Source organism: Corvus cornix, chromosome 5 (assembly GCF_000738735.6).
Source record: "Corvus cornix cornix isolate S_Up_H32 chromosome 5, ASM73873v5, whole genome shotgun sequence".
NCBI lineage: Eukaryota > Metazoa > Chordata > Aves > Passeriformes > Corvidae > Corvus > Corvus cornix.
Window position 1 is genome coordinate 22910441 of NC_046335.1, and position 25977 is coordinate 22936417.

The following is a 25977-nucleotide window of genomic DNA, read 5'->3' on the forward strand; positions in this document are numbered from 1 at the left end:
TAAACACACTACTAATTTTTCTTTGCTGACTTTACTGCTTAACTTGGAACAGGTATCTTCACTGAGCTTTCAATGAAATAAAATCCTTTTTTTTCTTCCCTAAAGAAATAAGCTTTAGATTAATCATTCAAGAGGTTAAAATTATTGCTTATCATATAGTCGGTTATTTGTAAACACTGAACTTCATCTGCCAGTGTCTTACCCAATTAATGCAGCTCTTAAATTTCTATTCGTTTTACTCATAATAATCCAAAAAAGAATACAAACATAACGACAAATTACCAGGAAGTAGGCTCGAGTTTAAGTTTACAGCACACACCTAACTTTGCTGTAACTGAACATGGGACTCTCGCAGCCCACATTATACTGAAGGTAACAAGAAATTACCTTATGTGGTAAATATGAGCTGCACAAACATGGATGAACACTATAGACTAGTTAATCTACTGTAAATTCACACGCTATACTACCTTGCAATAACTTTCATTCTTTAAGTAATAAAATGCCTCATTAATGTCCTTAATCTCCTCTTTTCAAACACTTAATTTTACACTGGATCATGTACATTCTGCATTATGCATCTTCAGTTATCCACTTGCTATATAGCAAACTGACTAGTTATTTTTTGTTTGCTTTTTGTCTTTTATCTGTAATAAAACTTTGTTTCTCTTCCTACAGAGACCTGTCCATCTTAACAACAGTTGCTGAAAACTTGTCAAAAACTTTTTTGAAAGTTGGAATATGAACAAGTTACACTGAATGCTATTTTTCTCAGTTCAAAGAACTCTAATAGATAAGACATAATGTATTACTCATTTTCTTACAGCCATTTGAGATCAGATACCTCCTCATTATCCTACTCAGCCACTGACTTACCAGGCTAATGCTGGACCCTCAAAGACACATCTAATATAGGGATCTCTGTTGCTTGCTCCCAGACATATTGGTAGTTAACTAGAGGCACACCTTTCTATTTTTGGATGCTGCGGAGTACTATAGTTAGATTGCACATGCTGCAAAGATCAGGCAGGGTCTGAAATATATGGTATGGATATATGGTACCTAACTCCCACTGTTGTAATGATCTCAAAATGAGCTCTATTATTAGATCCTATTTAATCACAAAAATATCATAAATCTGTGGTTTTAAGTTAAGAGAATGGAATAAAATTCCTCAGAAGTAAAAACTAACATTCATTGTTAACAGCTATACTAAACAATAAATGTTCTATGTAGAAACTTTGATGTATGCATTCTTTTCTAATGCTGAATGTTTATCATAAAATCATAGAATCTTTTGGGTTGGAAGGGAGCGTAAAGATCACCTAGTTCCAACCCCTACCTGCATGCCCAGGTTCCCGTATGCCAACCTTCCACTAGATGAGGTTGCTCAGAGCCCCATCCAACCCAGCTGTGAACCCTTCCAGGGATGGAGCAGCCACATTTTCTCTGGGCAACCTCTTCCAGTATCTCACAAACCTCACAGTAAAGAACGTGTTTCTAATATCCAATCTAAACCTAGTGTCAGTTCAGTGCCATTACCCCTTGTCTTGTCACTACATGTCCTTGTAAAAAGTCACTCTCCACTTTTCCTGTAGACCCGTTTCAGGTCCTGAAAGGCCACAATAAGGTCACCTCAAAGCCTTCTCTTCTCCAGGCTGAACAAACCCAACTCTCTCAGTCTGTCTTCACAGAAGAGGTGCTTCAGCCCTCTAATCATCTTGGTAGCCCTCCCCTGGACTCACTCCAACAGGTCGATGTCCCTCTTGTGCTGGGGACCCCAGAGCTGTACACAGCACTCCAGGTGGGGTCTCACCAGAGCAGAACAGAGGAACCCCCTTCCTCACCCTGCTGCCCACACTGCTTCGGATGCAGCCCAGGATACAATTGGCTCTCTGGGCTGTGAGTGCACAGTGCTGGCTCATGTCCAGCCTCTCATCCACCAGCACCCCCAAGTCCTTCTCAGCAGGGCTGCTCTCAATCTGTTCATCCCCAGCCTGTGTTGCTGCTGGGTATTGCCCTGACCCAGGTGCAGCACCTTGTACTTGGCCTTGTTAAACCTCATGAGATTCCCATGGCCCCACTTCTCAAGCTCGTCCATGTCCCTCTGGACAGCATCCTGCTAAGGGTGCACCTGATGCCACTGTGCCCCAATGAAAACACTGAATAGCACTGGTCCTGACTCAGATCAAATCCTTCATAACATAACTAGAGATTGACATACTCAAGCATGTCCTTCAGGAAACATCGTTCCTAGTCCTACCATTAAAGACAGTTACAGAAATTAACCAAAAAGCTGCTTCTTTTTTAGTCAAAGACAGAATAATACTGCTCCTCTTTGCTCTCTATTCATCCCTCATTCATTCCTGCAACTGTGCAGTAAGGCATTGTACAGTGATGCAAAAGAATTAAGTAATTATTCTTAAGTGGTCTAGATGAATACTTCTATTGTAGATCACTGTGAAGGCACCACTGTTTTCTCCAGGTTGCAAGAATGAAGATGGCCTGATGAAATTTTATACAATATAATGGAAAATGTTTTTCAGAAACACAAATTAATGAAAGGCAAAATGTTCTCTCACATTTTGTGAGACAGTCTGTGAAGACCAAAAACTGAGTACAATGGAACAAATTTGCAGATTAGTAAGGCTTTACCTTCCTACCTCTCCATCTCTCATATACTAAGAATTGTATATCCTATGAGTATCAGTGTGAAGTTCCTATCTGATGTTTCAGGAGTGGAGAGGACTGACAAGACAGAAAGCTGAAGTAATCACAAAAGTCTTGTTTTCTTAAGAGGACAGATTTTAAACATCTTTTTCAAAGTTCATCAGATACTTACACTTAAAAATTTCCCTTTGAACATTAGTATTTTAGCAGGAAATAATAAAATACTATCAATAGTATCAACAAAATTATATATTTTAAAAAACTCCTCAATAATAAACTAATTTAATACAGAGGCTAGAAAACAAGAGTGTAAAAGAAGAAACATGAAACAGGTGCTTTGGGCATGGGCAGAAAACAGTGAAGAACAGCAGGGATTGGAGAGGGACAGAGGTGGACTCCCAACCAGAATGACAACATCATTCCAAGCTGCTGAGGCTACATTCCTGGGAACCCCAGAAACCCACAGTACTATATGGATACCAGAAGCAATTCTCACAAAAAATGGGAATGGAAAATAAGCTTCTCAGCTGCTTTTGGAAGGAGGTATGTATTCAGAGCACCCCAGCCTCCAAGACGCAGCTTGGCACAACACAGGGAACCAACGCACAAAGACATTCATCTCTCACATAGAAGTTCCTGCCCTTGGGAAAAAAAAATACAAACAAGAAAAACCCCACAAAAATACAGTCCACAGCAATACCAGCATTTTCAGAACTCACTCTTTCATATACCCCCTCCAAATCAGTGGTCCTAATCTTATCATGAAACATAATTAAATCCATATATCAAGTCCTTTTCATACCAGCCAGGTACTTTCCAACAAGGTAGACTAACTCCAAGTTTCTGGAATGGCTTTAAACAATTGTACTATTTTTATTATTAGGTAAGTAATGTTCTCATCTTCATGCCAATTTATTTAAGAATGCTTTTTAAAAAAATACTATCATATTTCGAGTGGTTTAAACAGAGCAGTGAAAAGGAGGAAAGTAACAATTCAGTCTCCTGTCTAGAAATGCAGAGGAAAGTAGTGCCCTGTTTAATTAAGTGACCCTGATACAAGCCCTTTCTCTACTCTTCTCTCAGTTTTCAATCCCTTAATTCTCCTGTCCCAAAGCCACCAAGGTTTCATAACCCAGAATCCTCAAACACTCCCATCTCAAGCCTTTCCCCCTTTCATCTCATACCAATAGTCTTTGACTTCCCAATTCTCCCCAGGTGTTTACTAAATCCTCTCCCATATATTTCTCTGTCTCATCCACCGCTGCCTTCCCTCTCCTAGTTCAGACCAAATCCAGGTCTGCCCAAATCTATAACCACAAAGCAAGTAGCTTCAACAGTACCTCTTCTTCTGCAAATAACTTTCCAAACTGCCAGCCTGCTCTGCAATTCCTGCACTTCTATTTATTCAATGCCCCAGCTTCAAATCCACATCTATGCCTGGCAGTTCAAACACAGATATCCTGGTTCCAGGTCCCACAACAATAAGCCCAAGCCTTGCTGCCATACTACTATGCTTTTATTGTATGTTGATACCTCTTACTGCCCTTATTGTTATGGCAGCCCTGTCTTCTCACAAAACCCCTGGGTCCTTCTTGCAAGACAAGCTTTAAAATCCAGGCTGGATCAAAAAAATAATCAGAATGACTCTTTAATGACTGACAAAAGAGTAGAATGTGTCCACGTGAAAAAAAAAAAAAGCAAAAAAAAAAAGCATAAGCAGTAACTGCATGCTTTAGTTACGATACACTGGGCTTTGCAGCTACATCCAAACCTTCCAAAACATCAGTGTTTCAAGTGTGCTTAAAACAATGGTCTCGGCTTAGAAATTGCTATGTGCCATAAATTCACTACTGAGGAGTCAGATTGCCTTAAAAACTGCTCTCACCTAAATCGAAGTCTTCATACTAAGCAAGCTTCAGATTCAGATTTCATCTCTCCAAAGGCGTTATTTAAAAAACATGCCCAGAAAAAAAAAAAAAAAAATCAAAGTAGAGAGCAGATGTCTAGAAGTGAAAGGACACAGGCTCAGGAAGGAAACTCATTGTCAGATAGAACTCCAGCTCTAAACTTTTTATTGACTCGTGAGTTCCTTTCTACATGGATCTTTTTCATGACGACAGAAGATGACAAAGACACAACCCAATCCATGCTTCTGTATTTCACTACTGAAGCAAAGCCTGCGCAAACACTGCATAGTTGAATACAAAATATCACAGAGTCAGAAAGTCTGCAGTGTCTGCTAGGAGCTGTCTTTTGTTTGCTTGTTGCAAAGAAGGGAATCAGAACCATCATTCTCCACTATGCAATTCCCACCTCTTCTGTGGGAAAGTATCTTGGAAGAACCCAGAAGCAAAAAGCAATGCAGACACATTTACTACAGCCAACAAATTTCCAGGCCACCCATGCACTTCATAGCCACTTTCAAACTTGAGTACACCTACACGGATTGACTGACTGGTGACTAATCAAGTTTCAGCTGCCATCAGAGTATGCTCCTTTGTCACCCAACACAGCTTCTCTCATGAAGCAGCACTGCCCTTCCCACGCAGATCTTAGTGAATTCCTCTCTGAATTCCCCCTCCTATACTTCCTAATTTATCTAGGAGTAACTAGCCATGGTAGGAATTCAGGAGTTTAAAAATCATTTAATAGCTACACAAATGACTGCAAGAAGACACATTGGGTTCTCTAGACAGACCTAAGAAACCACAGGAGTTGAAGCAAAATGGGTAATGTATAATTTTAGGGGAAAAGTCTATTAACTTATTTTTCAGAGTTCTTTTCTGGAAAGACTGAAATGAAATAGATACATTTCAATTTTTTTCCCAAGTATTTGTTTAGATACTAACTTTTATCCAAGGAGGCAGTTTCCACCACATATTTAGCTTTCAACGAATCAGCCTTTCCTAAATGAAAATGTTTCACTATCAAAGTTTTTGAACAGTTTTACTGACAATGTTTAACTTAAAACCAGATGAGAACCAGACTGACAGCTCTGAGTATTACTGGACAAGCAAACAAGAACAAATTGCCTAAACAGGATCTGGCCTTATGCAAGACCAGGCCTCAGCAGCACTAGAATAGTCAGTGCTCACATTCTCTCCTGAGTCCATCAACAAGAAGGGACTTTGCTTTGGTGATATATCCTTTAAAAATGACCTATCTGCAAAGAAAAATCTATTCAGCTTCCTGAAGTCATAGATGTACCCCACATTTTGAAATAAATATATCACCGATTGCGTAACCAGATACTCAAAATTCAAACATACAACAATAAAATTGAAAGAAGCAGAGCGAAGCAAATACCAGCAGCTGTTGCAACTATTACAAATGCCTCAGAAAACTTAGCAAAACATAACCATTAAAATGGTAATTCCAAAGTAAAAGAATCAAAGCAAAGACATTCAAATTGTTTGTCTCCAGCAAGTAAAGAGAAAAAATTATTGTCCAAGGCAAAGTGCCTATACTGGAAAATCTCCAGTTGGCGGCTTAATTAACTGAGAAGCGTTCAACTTGAACACCTTTGATGAGCACAACTATAGCATATTATAAAGCAAAAAAATTGTTAATGTGTAGCCATTTAGGGCATAATTCAACAAGAAATATGAAACTGAGTGGAATTCTACCACAACTCAATGTACGTTTCATATATATCACCATGTTTGACAAAAGGATTATCATTCCCCATGCAAGTAAGGACTTCATTGTGTCTTTACAATGTTATTGGAATACAGAATTTACATCAGAACCCATTCTGCAGACTTTCATGCTCAGCACTGTGATGACACACTGGAGGAATGAAGCAGCAAATTGCATGGAAGCACAAATCTGAGAAGACCTGGGTTTATTGTCTAGTGAGACAAAGCATGGATTCCATTTTTTTTTTGAAGATATTTTCTAATCCTCTGCTTTTTTTCCTATAAAATGACTTCAAGACGTTCTTGTCATCTCACAGAAAATCAAAATTTTGGTGACTGTAAACACTTTAAAACAACAGGACAGAAGCTAATTTTCATGAGATTTACTCCTTACAGCATTATCTCGGCCCAGCCCAGTGCTGACACAGAAGCCTGTAACAAACTTCTCCCTTGCACAGGGACCCTACTTTAGTGCTTACATACCTGCTGTGTAAGCAGACTGATGTGGCTTGCTGGGGAATACGGGCAGGCTGCTTGCTTTTCCACCGACTGCTGCAGTTCTGCTGCTACCACACTGGGGCCATGACGTTTCCCCTGGGAAGAAGCATGTTCTGCATCTTTGTGCATCCTGGCTGGGCCCACGCACTGCCCACTCGAACTACGATGGCACAGACCTACCAAACAAACATTTCAATGTGCTTAATGAACATACGGTATGTCAGACTCTCAACCTGCTGATCACAGACACAAAAAGCAGGTAAGATACCAAGAAGAATACAGAATACACCAATTCTGCATGGGTATTGCCCATATGAACAATTAGCAACTCCAAACCCATATTCTCTTTATTACAATGTATCTAATGGCACCCAATTCCAGAGACATTGGCAGTTGTTACCCAAGTTAAATCTGTAATGTTTTTTCTTAAAAACAAACTGATCTCTTTAAGTAAGCTACTCATTTGAGAAGTAAGATGTATTTTAATGCTAGAGGGGTTGTCAAAATATATATATAGCAACCCTAGTAAACATGTGCTGACCCTGACACATAACCTAGAACAAATACATACCATCATTCAAAATACAAAAAAATAAGTATTATCAGGACCACAGCTGTTAGCCTGTGTGTAGTTCCCAAAAGTTTCCTAATAGATTACAGTCTGCATGCAATGCCTACAGTTTCTTCTACCCTTCAGATTCTTTACACTCTAAAGCTGCATTGCTCAACTGTGTTCTACCACAGCACAATAGCTGAGAGGTCTCTAAATCTTGTTTTTAGGATACCCTTGGACATGGCAGTGCTGAAACATCCTAGAGAATGAGATACTGTAATGATTCACTCAGATCCATCTTTTCTGGAGGTCTTGACACACTAAATATTCAACACTTACGAAGTTTCATTACAAGATTTCTATGCTTGATAGACAACCAAAGAACTAAGACAGCACACAGACTGAGACAGGACTTCTGCTAATGAAAACAACATTAAACCCACTAAAGATAGATGAGATCAGTAACATAATGAAGAAAATATACAATACTTAATTTCACAGCTCTTTTTGAACAAGTTCAAAGGCTGAGTTCAAAGCACAAGGCTGAGGGGAGACCTTATCACTGTAACTTACCAGAAAAGAGGTTTTTGTGAGGCAGGGGTCGGCCTCTTCTCCCAAATAACAAACAACAGGACAAGAGGAAATGGCCTCAAGCTGCAGCAGGGCAGTTTTAGATTGAATATGAGGAAAAATTTCTTCACCAAAAGGGTTGTCAAGCACTGGAACAGGCTGTCCAGAAAGTGGTTGAGTCACCATCCATGAAGATATTTAAAAGACATATAAATGCGGCTCTTAGGGACCTAATTTAGTGCTGGACTTGGTAGTGTTAATTGTTGGACTTGATGATCTGAAAGGTCTTTTCAAACCCAAATGATTCTATGATTGCCTGTTCATCTGGTCAATAAAAGGGCATCTGGCTAACAAGGGCTGCAACCTGCACTCCCGCTGTCTGTGAGAAATTTAGCACCATCCAACAAGATGCAATTCTAGAAAAGTAAAATTCCTACCTACTCTACAACAGAAATTACACAATCTCTGTACTGAACTAACAGGTTGTTATGAATCCCAGAACACTCACCAACTTTTCCAGAGGATGGTCGGGACAATCTTTGGCTATAGATCTGAGCAGCTCTCTGAAAAGATGAGATTGGGCCAAGGGTGTAGCTACCCGAACGAAAACGATGTAACCCTGCAAGGCTACAAGTCTCAGTGGACACTGGGTTTGTGAGGACAGAAGAGCTGTCAGGAGCTGTGCTCTGCAAAGAGGGTAGTGGGGGCGGGGACTGAATCAGTCTGGGACCGGCAGGAGGAGCTGGCAATGAAGGGTGACCAGCCACCTTTGAATTTTCAGAGGCTGCAGGCTGAGATGGCATCCAAGAACTGGTACTTCTCTGGAATGTGGCACCAGGAGTAGAGGAAGGAGCACTAGGAGGGCTGCACCGATGTAATTTCCCTTCGGCATTTACAGAGAAGGTGAGTCCTTCTGGAACTACACAAAGATAATGAACATACTGTGTGAGGAAAAAGCTGCTTTTTAGGTCCTTTGATAATACCAACACACCAAATGCCTGTATTCAGACACACTGAAGCCAAAATGACCTCATCTACCAGCAGAGACAAGAAGAGGCTCTACATGATAAATACCCTCTTTCAAAGCCTGCCATATCTAGACCTTACCCCCCCACCCCAAGGGAGGGGCAGCTAACTCTTTCCTCCTGCCTACTCTACAGCATCTTCTCTCGTGTTTAAAAGTAAAAATTGGGCATTTGGATCTCTCAATTTGAACCCAAAGGTTTCAACCTTTGTTTAAAACAGTATTAAAAGCAGTATATGCATTCAATATTTTTTTATTGATGATTATTTAAGTCAGTTCACTTACAGCTTGATTTAGCTTCTTTGGGTTTACAGCCTTTTAGTGCTCCTTCTGCAGGCAACTCTGCAACTGAACCTTTGCGATGATCACCTTTTATTTTTTTCATCATCTCAGGATGCTCTATAACAAAATCAAGGAGTTAAGAAGTCAAACATTGCAAATTGTGGTATCACTAGAACAAAACTGCAGAATTTACCCTTGCTATAATTGACTTTCTTGCTAATATTTCCTGTAGACCACGCAACTTCATTGATGACAATTGTGCTCTCATGTGCAGTAGCATGGACTACTGGATATATAGGGCTGGCACACTCTTCCTTCCATGGAATGCCTAATTAAGCTCAAATATACAGTCTCTGGCCTCCAATGGATACACACACTGTAGGCAGCAAAATGTAATTGATTTCTTTCATCCCTTACTTTGATTTCAGGATTCTCTGTTCATTTCAATTCTTACTGCCTTCAGTTTGCACATTCTCATTCCAGTCACAAACTACCTTATCTAGTTCCTTATAAATGCCAGTCTAGGTTCAACCCATTTCACTTCAGGCAAAGAAAGTAGGAGTGAAGTTACTCTGGTCTTCACATAAGACTGAGTAAAAAAAAGAAAAAAAAAAATTATACGCAACCTCAAGAAACCTGAGTAACATTGTGGAGGGGTTGTTCTCTTTTCATAGACTTAAGTTAAACTAGGTTTGTCTGGGCAACATCATCTCAGAACTGCCTGCAAAACTTACCGCCTTGGGGCTGTTTATCTGACTGGTGACTGCTGTTGCTGTGTTTTGTGCTTGTGGATTTTGTTCCTAGGAAGACACTTGCTGATTTGTTTTGGTGTGTGTAAAATGTCAGTACTTCCTCCAGGTCACTTTCACTGCAATAGGGAGAGAAGAATGGATGTAGAGTAAAGACACTAAGCTTTTCTGCATTCATGTAACAATCAAAGACAAGAAACAATAAGGAAACTGAAGAGGGCAGTGGGGAAAAAAAAGGTTACACTAGACAAGCTAATGATTTGCTCAGTTCTACAGGGTAAGAGCAGAAGGAAGGCAACATGCCCTGGTTAAACCTGAGACTCCCACTAAAATACCCAGGATAAATAAAGAGCAAGTGAACACTCCAAACACATCTGGGGAGATTAGCTGAACATGAGAGATTCCCTTCACAGCTAAATTTGTGAATCTTCTCCAGGTGCTCTTTAGAATAAGCAGCTATTTTCTCATGAGAGAACCCAGCTCAGCCTCTGTTTTATAGTCACCATTAGTAGTTTCTATTCAGCAGCAGAGGGAGAAGAGAAAAGAAGGCAAAAGCTTGTTAATTAGCCAAAACTGTGCTACAACCAGAACAGTCAAAATTTTGGTGAAACTCACAAAACTTGCATATGTTTCCCATTTTCTTTACAATGACAAAGTGGAACAGCCCCAATATCCTAAACATCTATTGGTCCCAAAACAGTATCAGTTACTTGGCCATTCTTATTAGAGCTTGTGCAAGCTGTAATTCCAGTTGTTTGGTATCTAACGTGCTTTCCTTTTGCTTTATCATGTTGCCTCAGCATCAGTGAGTGGCTGTATGGCATGGCAAACACCACAGTAAGTAGTATAGTGCCAGCAATGCTACAAGGAAATGTTGACACAGGAGCAGAGATTAGCAGCAGTTAGAATCTTTCAAAACATCCTGTGCATATCACAATTGTAATTAGTATTAGCTAGCCTAAGATTTGGTAAAAGCCATGTCTAAAGCTGATACACTGAAGTTTGCAGCATGCCCTGAAGACCCAAACTTCACTTTTTCTCCCAGAATACAATGAAGAGGAAATATAAGAATGAGAAGTTGCTGGTGGAAAGGTGGTTTAAGCTTTTAAATTAATTTACCAGTATGTATGTGCTTTTACAATGCACTGAGGACGTTTAGAATCAATGGTCATAGCATATGTATAACTAAACACAATGACATCCACGTGATATCAAAGTTAGAGAGTCGAGACAATCTCAATTAAGAAGCAATATTTATTACCCATTTTCTCCACTGTTGCATTCACTGTACTGCAGAATGAATACTCAAAGTGGAAATCTATCCCCTTTGCTTGGCTCCAAATTACTTGCTCACTGCTTTAAGCTTGAGGCACAAGGCCAAGTGTCAGACATCAGAGTTTCAAACATACCTGATACTTCATAAGAAGCAGAAAGATCATCACTAGAAATTGTCTGATTGTTGGCAAACCATTCTATATCACTCAGTCAAACAATCCAGCAAAAATCTCCAGCCCCAGCCTAGACTGCATCAGGCCATGATGGCATGGTAGCCAATAACATGAAAATAGAAGAATTTGCAGTTCTGTTCCATACAGCTATCTCTTAACATTTCTGGCAAAAAGGAAAATGACCTGCCTAGGACAGAACAGGCATTTTAGTGGCCAGAACAGTCAGAGAACCAAAAGCATGCCATGGTCCCATGTAATATGTATTTCTAGCAAGAGCCATAGATCCTATGGTGTATGGTAGTCAGACATCTTTATCTGAAGATTTTTCTGCAATCCTGTAAAGCTGTTGCAGTAATGACTCCATCAATTATTTTAGTAGAAGGCAAAATACTTCTTTTCATAAGTATGTATCAAGACAGATGGTGAAACCACCTGAACTTAGTTAGGATGCCTCAGCTACAATCCACTTCTAATCATTCACTGTAAGTGCTATCCAAACTGAGAAAAAGAAAGAACAGTTTAATAAGCGGTCATGAAAAAGAAGAAGTGACCATCAATCCTCACAGGAAAAAAGAAGATGGGCATTAAAAAGGCAGGTAAGCTTTGTCCTGATATTGACAGGGGTTCTTCCCCATATAGGCATGTCACTCCACTCTCCAAAGAATGGAGTCAAGAGGAATTGCTTTTTGTGCTCAAGAATCAGAGACTTTAACTGTGGTTCACTGAATAATTTCAGACCTCTCCATAGTCAGATAGTTATAATACCATTGTTTTTCATACAATGCTACAGGCCCTAAGGAATACTTAACTATTTTCAAAATATGTTTCTTACCAGACTCTCTTAAGTTTAAAGCAGATAAAGCACAGTGACAGGAAATGCTGTTTTTTCATTGTGAAAGTAACTGCTTGAACTGCTTTAGCAGGTCAAATAAGAGGCCTAACTCCCTTCCTCACTCATCTCAGAAAATCCAGACCTGGAAAATTCCTGAAGAGAGGCAGCAAGCATGAGATTTGTTTCTGAGAGCAGAAACTTGAGTCAGACCTATAACAACTGTTCAACCACAGCAGCTCAAGATCATCTGAGCAGCAGCTCTAGTTTCATTCTCCTTCTGAAGTACTGCCTTATTTGCTCCAGCATCACAGGAAAGGAGACCATTAACTCACCAGCAGCAGTTTGAAATTTATACAGGCCAGGGCAACCACTGCTGTCCTTTGGGAAGTTACTTAATGGTCAAAACATCTATTGTATGTTCTCTATGCACCAGATGCTGATGTTACAAGTATTTGGCTGCTGGCAGAAAGACAAGAGAAGACAAGCTCTCTGTCCCTCAGCAGGAACAGGTCCTACAGTCAATAAAGGTATCTAGAGGCCTTAGATCAATCAAATCATCTTTAGAACAATGCCATCACCTTCAAGGCTGAGAGATTGTTTATCAAAGGGAATAAAATCTACTCCTACCTTGCTGTGGCAATGAAGTTCTGAAAACTTTCAGGATTCACTCCTTCCTCCTCCTCTTCCTGTTTCTTTTTTGATTGTTTCTGGACCATCTGCTCTGTTTCCTGTTAATAAGCAGTATCAGTAAGTGTCTCTATGTTCCATGGCATAGCTACAGCTCCCAGAATACAAAAATCATGGGATCTAAGAAAAGAAAAACATCGCTATGTGCAACAACATGAATAAATATGGAGAGCCCCAGAGACAGCATCCTAAGCATACACTAAACTCTTCATTCCTCCACCTGACACAATTGATTTGCTGGGAAAAGGTCAAGTCTTCAAAAATGTGTGCTGTTCCTTCAACTACACTCTTTGCTGCAACATAAGGAAGTACGGAAGGGAAAAAAAATTAAAATCATTCTTAATAGATATTAGGTCCCCTTCTGTCACAGAGTTCCTCCAAACAGCTTTTATTTGCGCATTTGTCCCAGAAGCAGACAGATAGAAGAAAGGAGGAAAAAAATATAAAATTAATCTTAAAGAAACTGAAGGATGTCTGTGGAAAATCAACAGATTTTCTAGTATAAACTAGTAGTTCTCTTGAGCTTCTCAAGCAGCAAATTGCTGAGGCTTATACACATACCAAAACCACACTGCTTCAGCAAAAACTAAGAAAGTAAAATAGTACCGCCTGTGGCAAACATGTTTATACACTGAAATATACTGGAATAAATGGTAAGCCTTTGTGTGTGAAAATCTGAGCAAGTTTTCAGATATAAATGATCTATTTTACACCAGTAGAACTGGTTGGCACTAGAGGTTGGATTGATACAAACTTTTTTGTTCATTAAAAAAACCTTCAGGCCTATCTGCAATACCCGTACCAGCTTAAAAGCTTTATCTGACCAGACTTGACCTCCACATCATTTCTTCCTGCTGGTAGCCTGAGCATTCCCAGGACAAAGGGGTCAGATACATCTTTTGAAACATAATTCAAGACAGAGAAGAAAAAGCCAGTTTGGGACATCTTTCCCCTTTACTACTTAAGTAAACGTCTGGATAATACGTGATCTCTTTTACTTAATTTTCTGGAGCTGTATTCTCCTCTTCTGTGTCATTATAGATGATATATAAAGCTAGTAGCAGTCCCTATTAAATCTGAAGTTACAAGTCAATGAAAGAAGTCTATACGTTGGAATCAGAAATCAAAAAAAACTCACAGCCTAACAGTCTCTCAAGGGCTTAAACACGTAGACCCTGAAACCTCAAGTGATATGTTCTCACTTGTTTTAACTGAGAAAATATGTTTATGCACTGATTTATTACCAGTTACACAGCTTTATTTTGTGATTTACTCAAGCGTTAGCAGAAAATCCTAATGTTTGAATACAATTTGAGTGGAAATTATATCCAAAGCAGCTGCATTCTTCACTCACCACAGAACCACCCAAGTGTTTTGTGGTTACTCCTAACACAGTAATTCAGCAAGCATTAGGCATACAAGGCACTCCCTGGAACAGATTTGGTGCAATACCAACCTTGCTTAGACAGATCAGGTTACCAGATGTCAGTTCTGACAAGGTAACGTAAGTGAGCATCCTCTCCTAAAGAGTAGAAGCTTGGAAGCCTCTATGCAGCAGCCTCTGAAAGCTAAATTTCAATTACCCTTGTTCTAGCACTAAAGAAATGCTAGCGGGCAAAGGAAAGGGGAAGCTGTCCTTGCCAAATAAGTAAATAGAAGATTAGGTTGAAACCACTATGCTAAGAACACTACCTTCTACATCTAAAGATGTGAAAATTATTTAAATTAGGACCTACATCTCCTTAACACTGAGCATGCAGAGTACCTTACTACAGATATGTAGCAATGCCTCAGTATACCAAGCAAATAGTAAAATACATATTTCATGCTATTCTGTATAAAAATAACTTCAAAAAAGCACCATAAAAAGAAGTGGGAACAGGCATTACAAAGCACTAGAATCAAAGACAAGGCAAAGCAAAAGCAAACTGCCAGTTAAATTCCACTTCATTTCAGCACTTCTTTTTATGCACATAATTACTGGCCTGCATATATTATGTAATAACGTTGTTGCCTATCTGACAATTTCAACAAAGTACCATTATTGGATGTACAGCTGCAAGCAGACCATATAAATAACAGAACAGTACCTTTGAAACAGCCTGCTTGAGATACTTTGTAAGAGGAAAAGAGAAACCAAAAGAAGAATCAAAAAAAGAATTAGTCACCTTGTTATAACAGATGATGAACTCGCCCAGCTGGCGAGCCAGGATACGACGACGATCGGTTAGTCCTAAATGACGGCTGGGGATCAGCAGCCTCAAGGACTGACGAAGGTTGCTGGCAGCTCGCTTCAGAAAGCGGATGACAAGCTCCTGCAAGCAAGAGAGATAAGAGTTAACAACGCACTATCTGCAAGATGTGGGGAGAAGAGAATAGAGATACTACAGCAGCTAAGGACTGGCAGGAACTAAACATATTGTCCTGAGAAAACAAGCTGAAACTGGCAGGCAAAAGCATTCTGCAATATGCACTTTTAATACAGCCCTATAAATCCAATGTGGAGGAGAAAAAACATTGGTGCATCTTGCCTGACATGGGTCAGAATTTTGAACACTTGAGAAGTGTTTGTCTCAAAAGCATGGCAGAAAAAGGAAAAAAATAACCAATCAGCAAAAAGCAGCGACACAGAATAACCTGTAAAATCCAGTATCTTAGGAGAATGATCCCAAAAACCTACCTGCAATGTGTTAAAGAAGGCCTGTGATAAAGTGCACTGACATAAAACTCTTTTAGCACTACCACAGGAAAGGGGATCCTGGTCAGATATCTCCACTACAGTGGGCAACCCCATTTCAGCATTTTCCATATATATACTTGCCTTAGGTTACAATGTAAGATGTAACCAAAAGTATGTATTCTATCACCATCTGTTAAAACCAGGTGGGGCAGTGTTCTTTATCTCTTCCACGACACATCCCTGATAACTCCCTCTGGGGGGTATCTTCTGTTAATGGGCCATCCACCCTCACTGCATGACTCAAAATTACATCATCCCATTGTGAGATGCTCTGCCCAGAGGGAGGAACCAAGCATTCCTGCTTGGGTATAATCTGAGGTTTGGGACACCACACTCAGCCCTTACCTACTGGGTTCCCAGAGAAGAGCTACATAACCACTACTGGGCCTTAGAGGAAGACCAGACCCTTCTACAGGATCACCCCTTCAAGAGAACCACATCTATCACTTCAGGAGGACTGCAGCCACCACCTAATCGGACTGGTACTGCCACCCTGCCAGACAGGGTGTCAGGTTGTATTCTGACTGTCAGTGCTTCTGTACTACTGCATTTATTTTTAATTTTCCTATTAAATTGTAGTTCTGATTTCAAGTCTCTCACTGGTTTGCTTTCAAACTAGTACAATACTATTGCCATACCCTCTTCACAGCAATAGACGACTACATCTACAGCCATGTAATTCCAGTCCCTCACCATGTCTGTTTGACCTCTGGTGGAGGAAACATACGGCAAAGCAGATCCTAAGGCAAGATACATCCTGTGAGTATTTCAAACCCTTTCTGTGTCTCACCTCTGGATTTGCTTTTGCTTAGGAGCTCTGCTAATGCATAAATGAGAAGCCTCACAGCCAAACTATTGGATTTCACAGCTCGCCTCTCACTGCCATTACTCCAGGCTGGTTTGATCTGTTATTTTAAACATTATTCTTCACAGTACAGCAGACAAAGTGACTCTCAAAAAGCCCGTTTTAATTTCCACTTGCAAAGAGCAGAGGTAACATTTTCCACTGAGCTGAATGATTATTCTTGACACACAATTTTATCTCTGAACTGCATTGGCTGTTTCCCTGCAACACGCACTCAGTGAGAATATATCCAGAAAGCTCAAGAGTCTACTGTACAAAGATCTTTTAGGAAAGTTTATTAAGGGATCTGGGCTTGCTGAGCTTTTTAAAATGCATGCATATCAAACACAGGACTTTAAAATACTGCCTAGAAAAATCCATCACTTTTACTTTCTCTTCTCAGTGGCTTTTACTTTAATTTCCTCTATCTAGAATGCAAGTAAGATTCATAAATGCAGATGTCTGGATATATTACAACAGTACATAAGAGAAAAAGCTTAACTGGGTACCAGTTCTGTTTGAGTAAATGAATGCTTTGCTTAATGCAGCAGAAACCAGATCCTGACAAATAATCTTAAAGAATCTTCTAGAGAAGAATTCAAGAGCAGATAAGCTCAGAAATCAGTGAAGGAGAACTAACAAGAGATGTGAGCAGCTTGAATGTCAACAACACTCTAGTCATTAAGAGCTGTCTGTCTATGCTCTGAGGTCAGTCAGCAGTCCTACCTCACCTGTATATTAAAAATGCAGCACTAGTAGCTAGACAAAGAAGAGCAACCATCATCTCAGTTGGACTTCTGTACTTGCAAGGAGGGGAACTGACCTCAAAACTCTCAAGGTAGATTTCAACTCGACTTCTCAGTCTGGCCAACATGAAGCTTCTTACCATTTGCTCACCCTCTTTGGCAGCCCAGGCAGGATTCTGGATCTGTTGGCCAGCATCCTTCATCAGTCGGAGTTGAACATGCTGTAGATAGGCAGAGAAAGCTGTACGAGCTTGTACTTTGCTGTAGACAAAAAGAATCAATCAGCTATCTTTAGAATAGGAATGGGAAGAGTTACAGCAGTCAGGCACAGCTTATGAACCAAAGCACAGTCAGCAAGGACTTCCTAAGCACACTAATGTTGAAGCTCAAAGACAGGAGGACCTCTTCACCCCACCAGCATTTTCAAGCAGACCTTCAGTTCTGAAGATGGGGTAGGTATTGCAGGAGGTACAAAAGATAGTAGACACTCTCTAACATAATTTCTAAAAATGGAATGTTCTTCCTGCCTTTTACAGCCTTAGTTACTCCCTCTAAAAGCCAGTAACATGGACATCAGCAAAACTGTGTATTTTTAAAACAAATTCAAGGCTCTACAGGGCCTCTGTTTTCACAAACATTTTGAACACCACAACAACAGACCATAAAATAAACAAAGGGCTTGGTACTAGTGCCAGAGTTATAACAAAGGCTCTGTAATTCCCACTGGAAATGAAAGAATTAAATCTGTGAAAGTGAGCTCTTTCCCTGCTGGCTCAGGGATACAAGCCAAATTTCATTGAGCAAGGCACCACTGAGGAATGAAGGAACATCAGCAAAATCTGCTGTGCAGCTGGCTGAACATGTTGGGAAGCTGTAAGCATGAACCGAGGAGAGGACTGGGAGGGACACATAGCTTCTCATTCGCTCACAATGGCAGTCACTTTAGTATATGCATCTGTTGTGAGAGAAATTGCTGAACTCTTTGCCTAATTCTGTTCATTGTCCCCTTGGTCTAAACCCTATCCTCAAACATTCTGCTCTCCCAGTCTCTGCTCCTCCTCACAGTTTTCCCTATAGTCACTAGAAACTTTTCATAAGGATATAGCAGCAGATTGGCTTTAGTGTCAGCAAGAGATTTCCCTTTCTATCACAGCAAGTGTCCTAGTATGTTCTGTAAAATTTTAAGTTTCATCTTAAAACAAACTAGAGTTTTGAACCCATTACTTTCCTGAAATATTACTTCAGAACTTACTGTTCTAATAAATAGGAACTTCCTCTTACTACCCAGCCCAGCTTCACTCCGGAGAAGTTTGTAATTGCTTTTTCTTTTTCCAACACTGTCCTGTATCTTAAATTTAATCCCTGATGGGTCTCCCACCTTGAATGTCTTTATTAACAGAGTTACATCCTTTCATAGCTTTCATTTTATTCGTGTGAACTATCCACATCTGCCAGTGTCTTCTAACAAAGCACCCACGCTGGTGCCATGATGAGACCAGCAGCTCACCTCCACCTGTGTTCCACTCACAATTTGCCTTCCATGAACGCGGGTGATACTGTCTGTGTACAATACCCCACATGAAGTCTCAGAAGTATGTCAAGGGATAAACCCTGGAACACATTTGGTGTTTTCATGTATGCAATGAGCTAGAGCTTCATAAACTTCCTGTGATCAACCAGCATGCAAGATATTTTTCCTCATAATTAATTTCCAGTTGATGTACACCCAGCGGACAGAACTTCTGCTGTAAATTATTAGTTCTTATAAACATCCCCTTGCACTTTGTGCTACTGAATTTCATCCTAGTTATAGTATTTATACCCTCAAAGTCACCCAGTTTTTCTCATATTTAGTCCACTACTTTGGTCTCATGGTAATAACTCCCAAATATTTCCCATTAGCAAATTTCATTAGCACATTTGTATATTTTGTGTCATTCTTGAATTGATTATTAATATCAGCCTCAGACTGATTCCTGAAGAACTTCACCATATTTTTTCTACTTGTTCTCTGCTTCTTATGAATATTCTCAGGTACTTATATGGTCCTTATGACTCCATGTATGAGACCCTGAAATGCTATTAAAAACTCTATGCAGGAATTAAGTCTTTCTGGTTTATGGTTCTGTAAATTTCAGGAACACTATGTTACAGTGTTACACAGAAATCATACCACAGCAGCACTTAATAGAGATCAATGCACCAATTCAGGCAAGAATTGAAGTTCAAATAAAATACATTAGAAGTATCCATGTATCAGCTTAATCATCAACTTTTGCTGCTTCTGTAAGGTCACATAGGGCCAAAGAGGGGCTAAGCCAATGACAAGTTCACAAGAGTCTCAAGCTAACATTCTCTGTAAATAGCTGTACTGCAGCAACTAAAACATGATGAAAATACCTGGTTACAAGCTCTGTCTTCCAGGAACTTCAGGGAACTCCAGAATGCACAGCAGGCCTTGCAACATCTCTGAGCTCTGTATGCTACTAGTCACTATGCCTACCTTTTCTTTCCACATGTGTGGAACATTGGGAGAACTCTCTGAAGCCTAGCTGAGAACTAATACTCTCTACTCCAGGCCACCATGTATCAGAAAAGGCCCTCACCTCAGCTCTCTAGAGCTGTCACATTTGGTTTAGGTGCAATTCAAACATCTCATGACCAGTTCAAGATTTGTGCTGGTAGAAATTAAGGAGCCCCCATCATCAACACCAGCACAATAATACAGGTCTTGGCCTGCACCTGATAGTTCTATGACTAAAAACTTCTCCTTTGGTGTGGGGGATACTGAAACCTGAGGCCTTAAATGCAGGAACAAGCAACTTCCTTTTCGTTTTACTTCCTTGGGAATGGCACAGTTGGGGGAACAAGTTTCCTTTGAGTATCACCTCTTCACCAGTAACACCTGATGTGTAGAAGGCAGATATTTCCTCATCAGGCTAACTAAAGGAGAGAGAAGTCCTACAACCTACAACAACTGACTAGAATGGGCCTGGTTTCTCTCGGATGAAAATTCTATTACTTCAGCTCCTCTGCCTGTTGAGCCCATAAGCAAAGCTTACATCAATGACAGATCAGATGGGGCCAAGCCCAGCACAATCTTGGAACATGAGGTCACCACAAGCCTTATACCCTTCTGTGGGGAATCCCAACAGTGCTGGGTGCTGAGCAAGATTCTGCCAGGAACATCAGACAGAGCTTATGTTCTTGGCAGGAGTCAGTTCTATATATACGTAGATATAGACACAGCATTGCTATGTTTATCCTCAAAAGAGGATTCAGAATCTTCCCTGCCACAGCAGCAAATGTCCTTGCCACAATTAGACATCAGAACAAACCCCAAAGCCATTGAATAAGCCATAATTTCTCTCAGAAACTAAACTAAGGAAGCAACAAGAAACATTTTCTATACCTTTGGACATTTTTCACAGAAACCATAATGCTGCTTCTTGTGTAGGAGATGTAGTATTCCTACACAGATATACATGATCATGCTTTCTTTTTGCACTTTCTGCAATTAGACAGTTTTGCTACCCACATCCAAGGGGAGGATCATGCTTTGAAACATCTGATTAAGACCCTACTTGGTGTTTTTCTATAGAATCTCCTCCAGCACATCTCTTTTTTCCAAGAAACAGAGTCACGCATCAGAACATACTCTGTTCTGCAGCCATACTCAACAACATGCAGTGAAATGTTTCAGTAATTTGTAACTCTCAAACTACCTCCTAATCTTGCTCTCAGAAGGTGATGACCTTGAGCAAAGATTATTACCAGAGGTAAAATTCGAGAAAATGAGATAAAACAAGAAAACTAATTTTATGGAGAGACAGCACTGAGATATTCCTATCCAACCCTTCTTGGATAATTTAACGTATGTTTATAACCACTTCTTGGCAAATGCAAAGAATGAGAAGAAAAAATTTAGAATTCAGTAGCAGGCATCCTGCATTAAAGCAAAGAGGCATTTTAGAAGCCTGAGCTGACAGCGAACAGCTTACACCATCAGATTAAAGAACAGCAATGGAAACTATAGGTCATGCTTTACACTGATCCAGAAGGTCAGGCATTTAGGTAAACTGTCAGACTTTGCAATAGTCTCCCTTCTGTGCCAACAAGATGTCAAGGCAGCCCACAGTTAGACAAAAATCCAGGCCCCTTTTCTAGGGTCTTCTTATCTCCTCACACTCATAACGTGCATCCTCCATAGTTTAACTCATATTAGCTTCAAGTCAAAACTAGAGGCAATATGCAGAAAGCTCTCACCTCAAGTTTCCATGCTTTTGAAGAATCTGAAGCAAGTTAAACTGAGATTCTGAGTCTGGTTTTTGCAGAAACAGCTCTGCTCCATCTCCAGTTTTCTTGTCAGGTTTTTTTGGTAACCTCTCCTTACAAGTAGTTTTCACTGAGTCAGAGAGCTTTGGCTTGTTTTTCACCTGGGTGTCCGAAAGAGAGCAAACACTTCTATCTACCTCTTCATCTTCATCTCCATCCATCTCCTCTTCCTCCTCACCTTCCATGTCTGACTTGAGGGACAGCTTTGTTGGTTCTGATGTGCCTGTAGTAGAGGAGAAATCACTTATGCTAGTTAAGAAAAAAAAAAGTGGAGAGGACTGTTCTACTATTTATACCCTTTGGTTTACCCCTAAACTCTTCTCTGCTAGAAGGACAGAACACCACCATTTTAGAATAGCATCTTAAGCATGACTGTTCTATATATTATTCTGTCTTTCTGCTTGTGCATCAAACAGTTTTGAGAAGCCCATTTTCCCAATACTACAGTATACAGACCAAGATTCTTGTTTTAACCTTACAAATGAAAAAAGAATGCCCACACAAAATCAGAGGCAAAGACATTTTCCTATATTTTATGCTGATTCTTACATATATATAGTGACATATATACACCCATACTTGATATATATACACACACATTTTTGTATGTTGTGAGTCAAATACAGCTACAAAATCTAAACTTCCACATGTGCCAATAAAGATCATACACCTTAACATAGCAGCAAAAAACCATCTTATAACATACAAGCTCTCCTATTGCAGTCAGTATCACACAGCTATTAGAAAGAGTTTAGATAAAGGCTCCAGGAACAGTCACTTGTGGGGATCATTCACCTTTGTACCATTTTAAGTTTCCAACATCAGTCTGGAGAAAGATTTCTCTTCCCAACATCTTAGAGTCACAGCTGTCTAGGAGAAACAATCTGAAAGGTCCTATCTTTCTCTGAAAAGCTGAAGAATTACAGAGGCACACATACTGTTGAATTCTTTACCCAAAATGCAATCACGAGCTCATCTCCAAGCAAACACTGATTACCTTTAATCATATACGTGGGGGTGTGGAAAGGTGAGAATGAAATTCAAGGCACTAAACAAACAAGAAGCTCAGAAATGGAATGAAGTGAAAACTATTAACATTTGAAACCAGAACAACTCCATTCACACAACTCCATTTCAAACAAAAGAGTCCTTTGCTTGCTTGTTTTTGACTAGCTGCTCATCTAAAACTCTAGCCATGCATACCTGATGATCTTTTCTGTGCTGCTCTAGCCTTGCCATGACATCGACGACGCTTCCGTAACTCCAGTGAAACAAGCTTTCTCTCATAAAAGAGAGCATGAGAGTCCACAGCTTCCATCCTCATATCTGGCCTTCCATTAAGACCTGCTCTGGGAAGCACAGTACAGAGATATCCCTCAGTCTCCCTTTGTCCTTCTCTCCCTGATGATACAAGAGACCTTAGTAGATCAAATTTCTTCAAGAAACATTCTTCCTGATACAGGAAGAAATATTTACCATCAGTCTAACTCTGCTCTACTTAAGCCTATAAATGTTTGAAGAGAGTCTTATATGTACTTCACAGAACATCATCTCTCAAAGCCCCAAGACACACTCACCTAGTGTCACACTTTCATGACTGAGCAGCATCTGCCCATCATGCAACAGCTCAGGGCACAATTAATAGAGGAAATTGCAAGAGTACAAAACAACGAAGGGGAATGGAAAGAGAGCACATGGACACCAATCCAGTTGTCCGAACCATTTACGTAGATAGCTTGTTCTTCACTGAGCGGATATAAGAATCTTAACATAATAAAAGTGGAAAATGTCAAACTTGCTCCAAGTTCTACTTAAGGGATGAGGAGCCCTGCCAGATTCCTTAAGGGAAACATACAAAAGTAACAACTTTCTGCCAGTGCACAAAGATCCAGAAAAGTGCTCTCTATGATATGTGGAAACAAGCACAGAAAATTCTTATTGTTTCATTTATCTTTTTAGATCTAACAAAGTGAATATATGAGTGTATGAAGTCCAAAACCCTCATGCATTACAAGATCTTTTGAGAGAGCTGAATGATGATGCTTATTCCATGGCAGGAATACCAAAGTGAGAAGCCTATGAGGAGAAATTTTAAGGTCCAATGAAAACATGAGCTCTTCACATGTGGGTATATTCTTTTCTCACTGTATTTATGTTTCTAAAATTATTTTCATGGATTTAAGGTAGAAAAGGTGTTGACTCACAACTTGGAAGATGAAGCTGTGGAAATCTAAATTTAGAATAAATCCTACAAAGCACAAATTATTAAATTAAGAAGCTATTTACCGGGATCTCCCAGTGATGAACTCTCTTTTCATCTTGCCCCTACAAAGAGAAAAAGGTCACAAATTACCCTCCATACTGGATCAGCCTTGATTAAAAAGCCTCCATAGTCTTTCACAATATTTACAGAATTACTTGTGGGTTCTATCTGAAAGCAGAAAAAAAAAGGGCTCCAAAAGAGGAGACCTGAGCAGCTGTACTACAATTGATGCTTGCATTTGTCTGGTTTAAGCTGGAGAAGGCATCATTTAGAACTACTCTTTAGACACATCCCTGAACGTACACAGAGAAAAAAATTGTACAGCACTGATGCAGGAAGAGCTTCTGTAAATACTGTCTCTCAGCCACCTTGTCTTTACTTGGAAGTTACTTCATAGTGGATCTCAAATTTGCACAAGAACTGTTGAGAAGAAAGGGCATTAAACATACAGTGAAAGACAACTGCATACAACTCCCAGTGGAAGCTCAGCTAGTGGCATGAACTGTCATTTCCACCCAACCACAACCCAGAAAAAGAATCATCAAATCATGACTGCAGATAGGGATACTAAACACTGGAGAAGTCAATTTCAGGGCTTACTTTACATGAAGACAAGCTTTAATGTGGTTTGAAATTTGAAACAATAGGTAAGCCAGGACCACCTAAAATCCCTTCATAGAGAAACTTAAGTGTTTGAAGTTTTTTCATGTCTATAGTAATACTAGTACTCCGGTGATTCCCATGTCTTTTGAGTATTGTCCTTTTTGCCCTTGGTTTCAGAAGAGCAACACAAATCTATGAACAACGGTCATTGGCACACTAGGGAAGAGATGCACAATTATGACCACCCATATAAATCCCAGGCTTGTGTTTATAACATTGGATAAGTGAGGAATCAATCCTTTTTGTACAGTTCATGCCCTTTACCTCTCTCCCAAACAGAAAAGCTCTCTACCTGTCCTTAAACAGACGTGTAGCCAGCATGTAGTTCATTGATGTCTTGTGCTCTAGAAAAGATCTAGGGGAAAAAAAAAACCAAAACAAACCAAACAGGATTATCAAAACAGAGCTAAACACAATGAAAGGTAGCATAATACAGAAATAAATGATCTCTAAAAGACCATCCCAGAAGTGGATTCAGACAACATGCTGTACCACAACAGAAAAGACGAAAGGAGGAGAGCTATCATTTCTCAGCTGAAGCTCCTGGTGATGTAAGAGGTGGAGAAAACATTACAGACTGGAAAAACAAACTGAGGGAAGTGTAATACAGTATCACTTTCAGAATGAGTGAGTCCTATATGGTGTTTACGGCCTAATGACAAGGTTACACAGTATGCAGCTTGAGGACGTAAAAGTAGTTAGCAGAAATCTGAAAGGAAGACACTTTTATTCTAACAGAAAAGCAATACCAGAAATAATGTCCAACAGCTTTCCACGGGGTGCAGCTATGCAAAGCAGCAGCTGATAAAAACAAGGGATCAGAAAAAAGAATTTTCAACACTAAAATAAACTCTGCCAAAACTTTCAATACATCTTCTTGAATGCCAGGATGGCTGATCTACAGATACCTAACACAGAATATCCCTCAACACAGAGCATCAGTGCCATCCTATCTGATTTTTATTCTCACCCATAAAGGTCCCATGTTAGTGGGGTGGGGAATATCCGGACAAAGCCTCCTCTCCGTTCATTTTCCTCTTTCACTCGCCGAAGAACTTTGATCTGATTTAAAAAAAAAAAAAAAAAAGAAAATAGCCAGCAAAATAGATAACAATGAAAAATGAACCTTACAAAAATCTCTGAGTTTCAGAAAACAAGACTATTCAATCCCGCAAATGGACTGGGTACATATGCTATCCTTAAGGAATTTTGTCTTGCATTTAAATTCTGAAGGAGGCTATCACTGCTTCAAGCACATGCCTGCCTGGCACGATTGAAGGCAAGGGCAATACCAGCAGTAAAACTCAAATTCGGTTTCAAAAATCATACTTCTTCTGTCACGTTTTTCATATACATGCACTTGCCCTTTGTTGAGCAAATAAACCCCACATACTGCATGAAAGCCAAGGTAAATTAAAGCTATTTAATAGCCTAC

At 39.8% G+C, this 25977-nt stretch overlaps 1 protein-coding gene across 9 annotated transcripts in view; it reads right to left on the bottom strand.

Annotated features, from left to right (window-relative positions):
* Window positions 1–25977, bottom strand: part of TTLL5 (tubulin tyrosine ligase like 5) — a 126928-nt gene that overhangs the window by 61063 nt on the left and 39888 nt on the right. For 7 of the 9 annotated variants that reach the window (XM_039553325.1, XM_039553322.1, XM_039553323.1 and 4 more), the window contains 12 exons: window positions 25513–25604; window positions 24835–24897; window positions 23903–23941; window positions 22820–22965; window positions 21548–21839; window positions 17359–17542; window positions 15120–15266; window positions 12892–12992; window positions 9970–10103; window positions 9239–9352; window positions 8438–8848; window positions 6792–6982 (listed from right to left, as the gene is read on the bottom strand). In XM_039553325.1, the coding sequence (XP_039409259.1) occupies window positions 6792–6982; window positions 8438–8848; window positions 9239–9352; window positions 9970–10103; window positions 12892–12992; window positions 15120–15266; window positions 17359–17542; window positions 21548–21839; window positions 22820–22965; window positions 23903–23941; window positions 24835–24897; window positions 25513–25604 (1914 nt within the window). The remainder of the gene's footprint in view (window positions 1–6791; window positions 6983–8437; window positions 8849–9238; window positions 9353–9969; window positions 10104–12891; window positions 12993–15119; window positions 15267–17358; window positions 17543–21547; window positions 21840–22819; window positions 22966–23902; window positions 23942–24834; window positions 24898–25512; window positions 25605–25977) is intronic. The other 2 variants (XM_039553324.1, XM_039553326.1) reach the window with 2 other exon arrangements.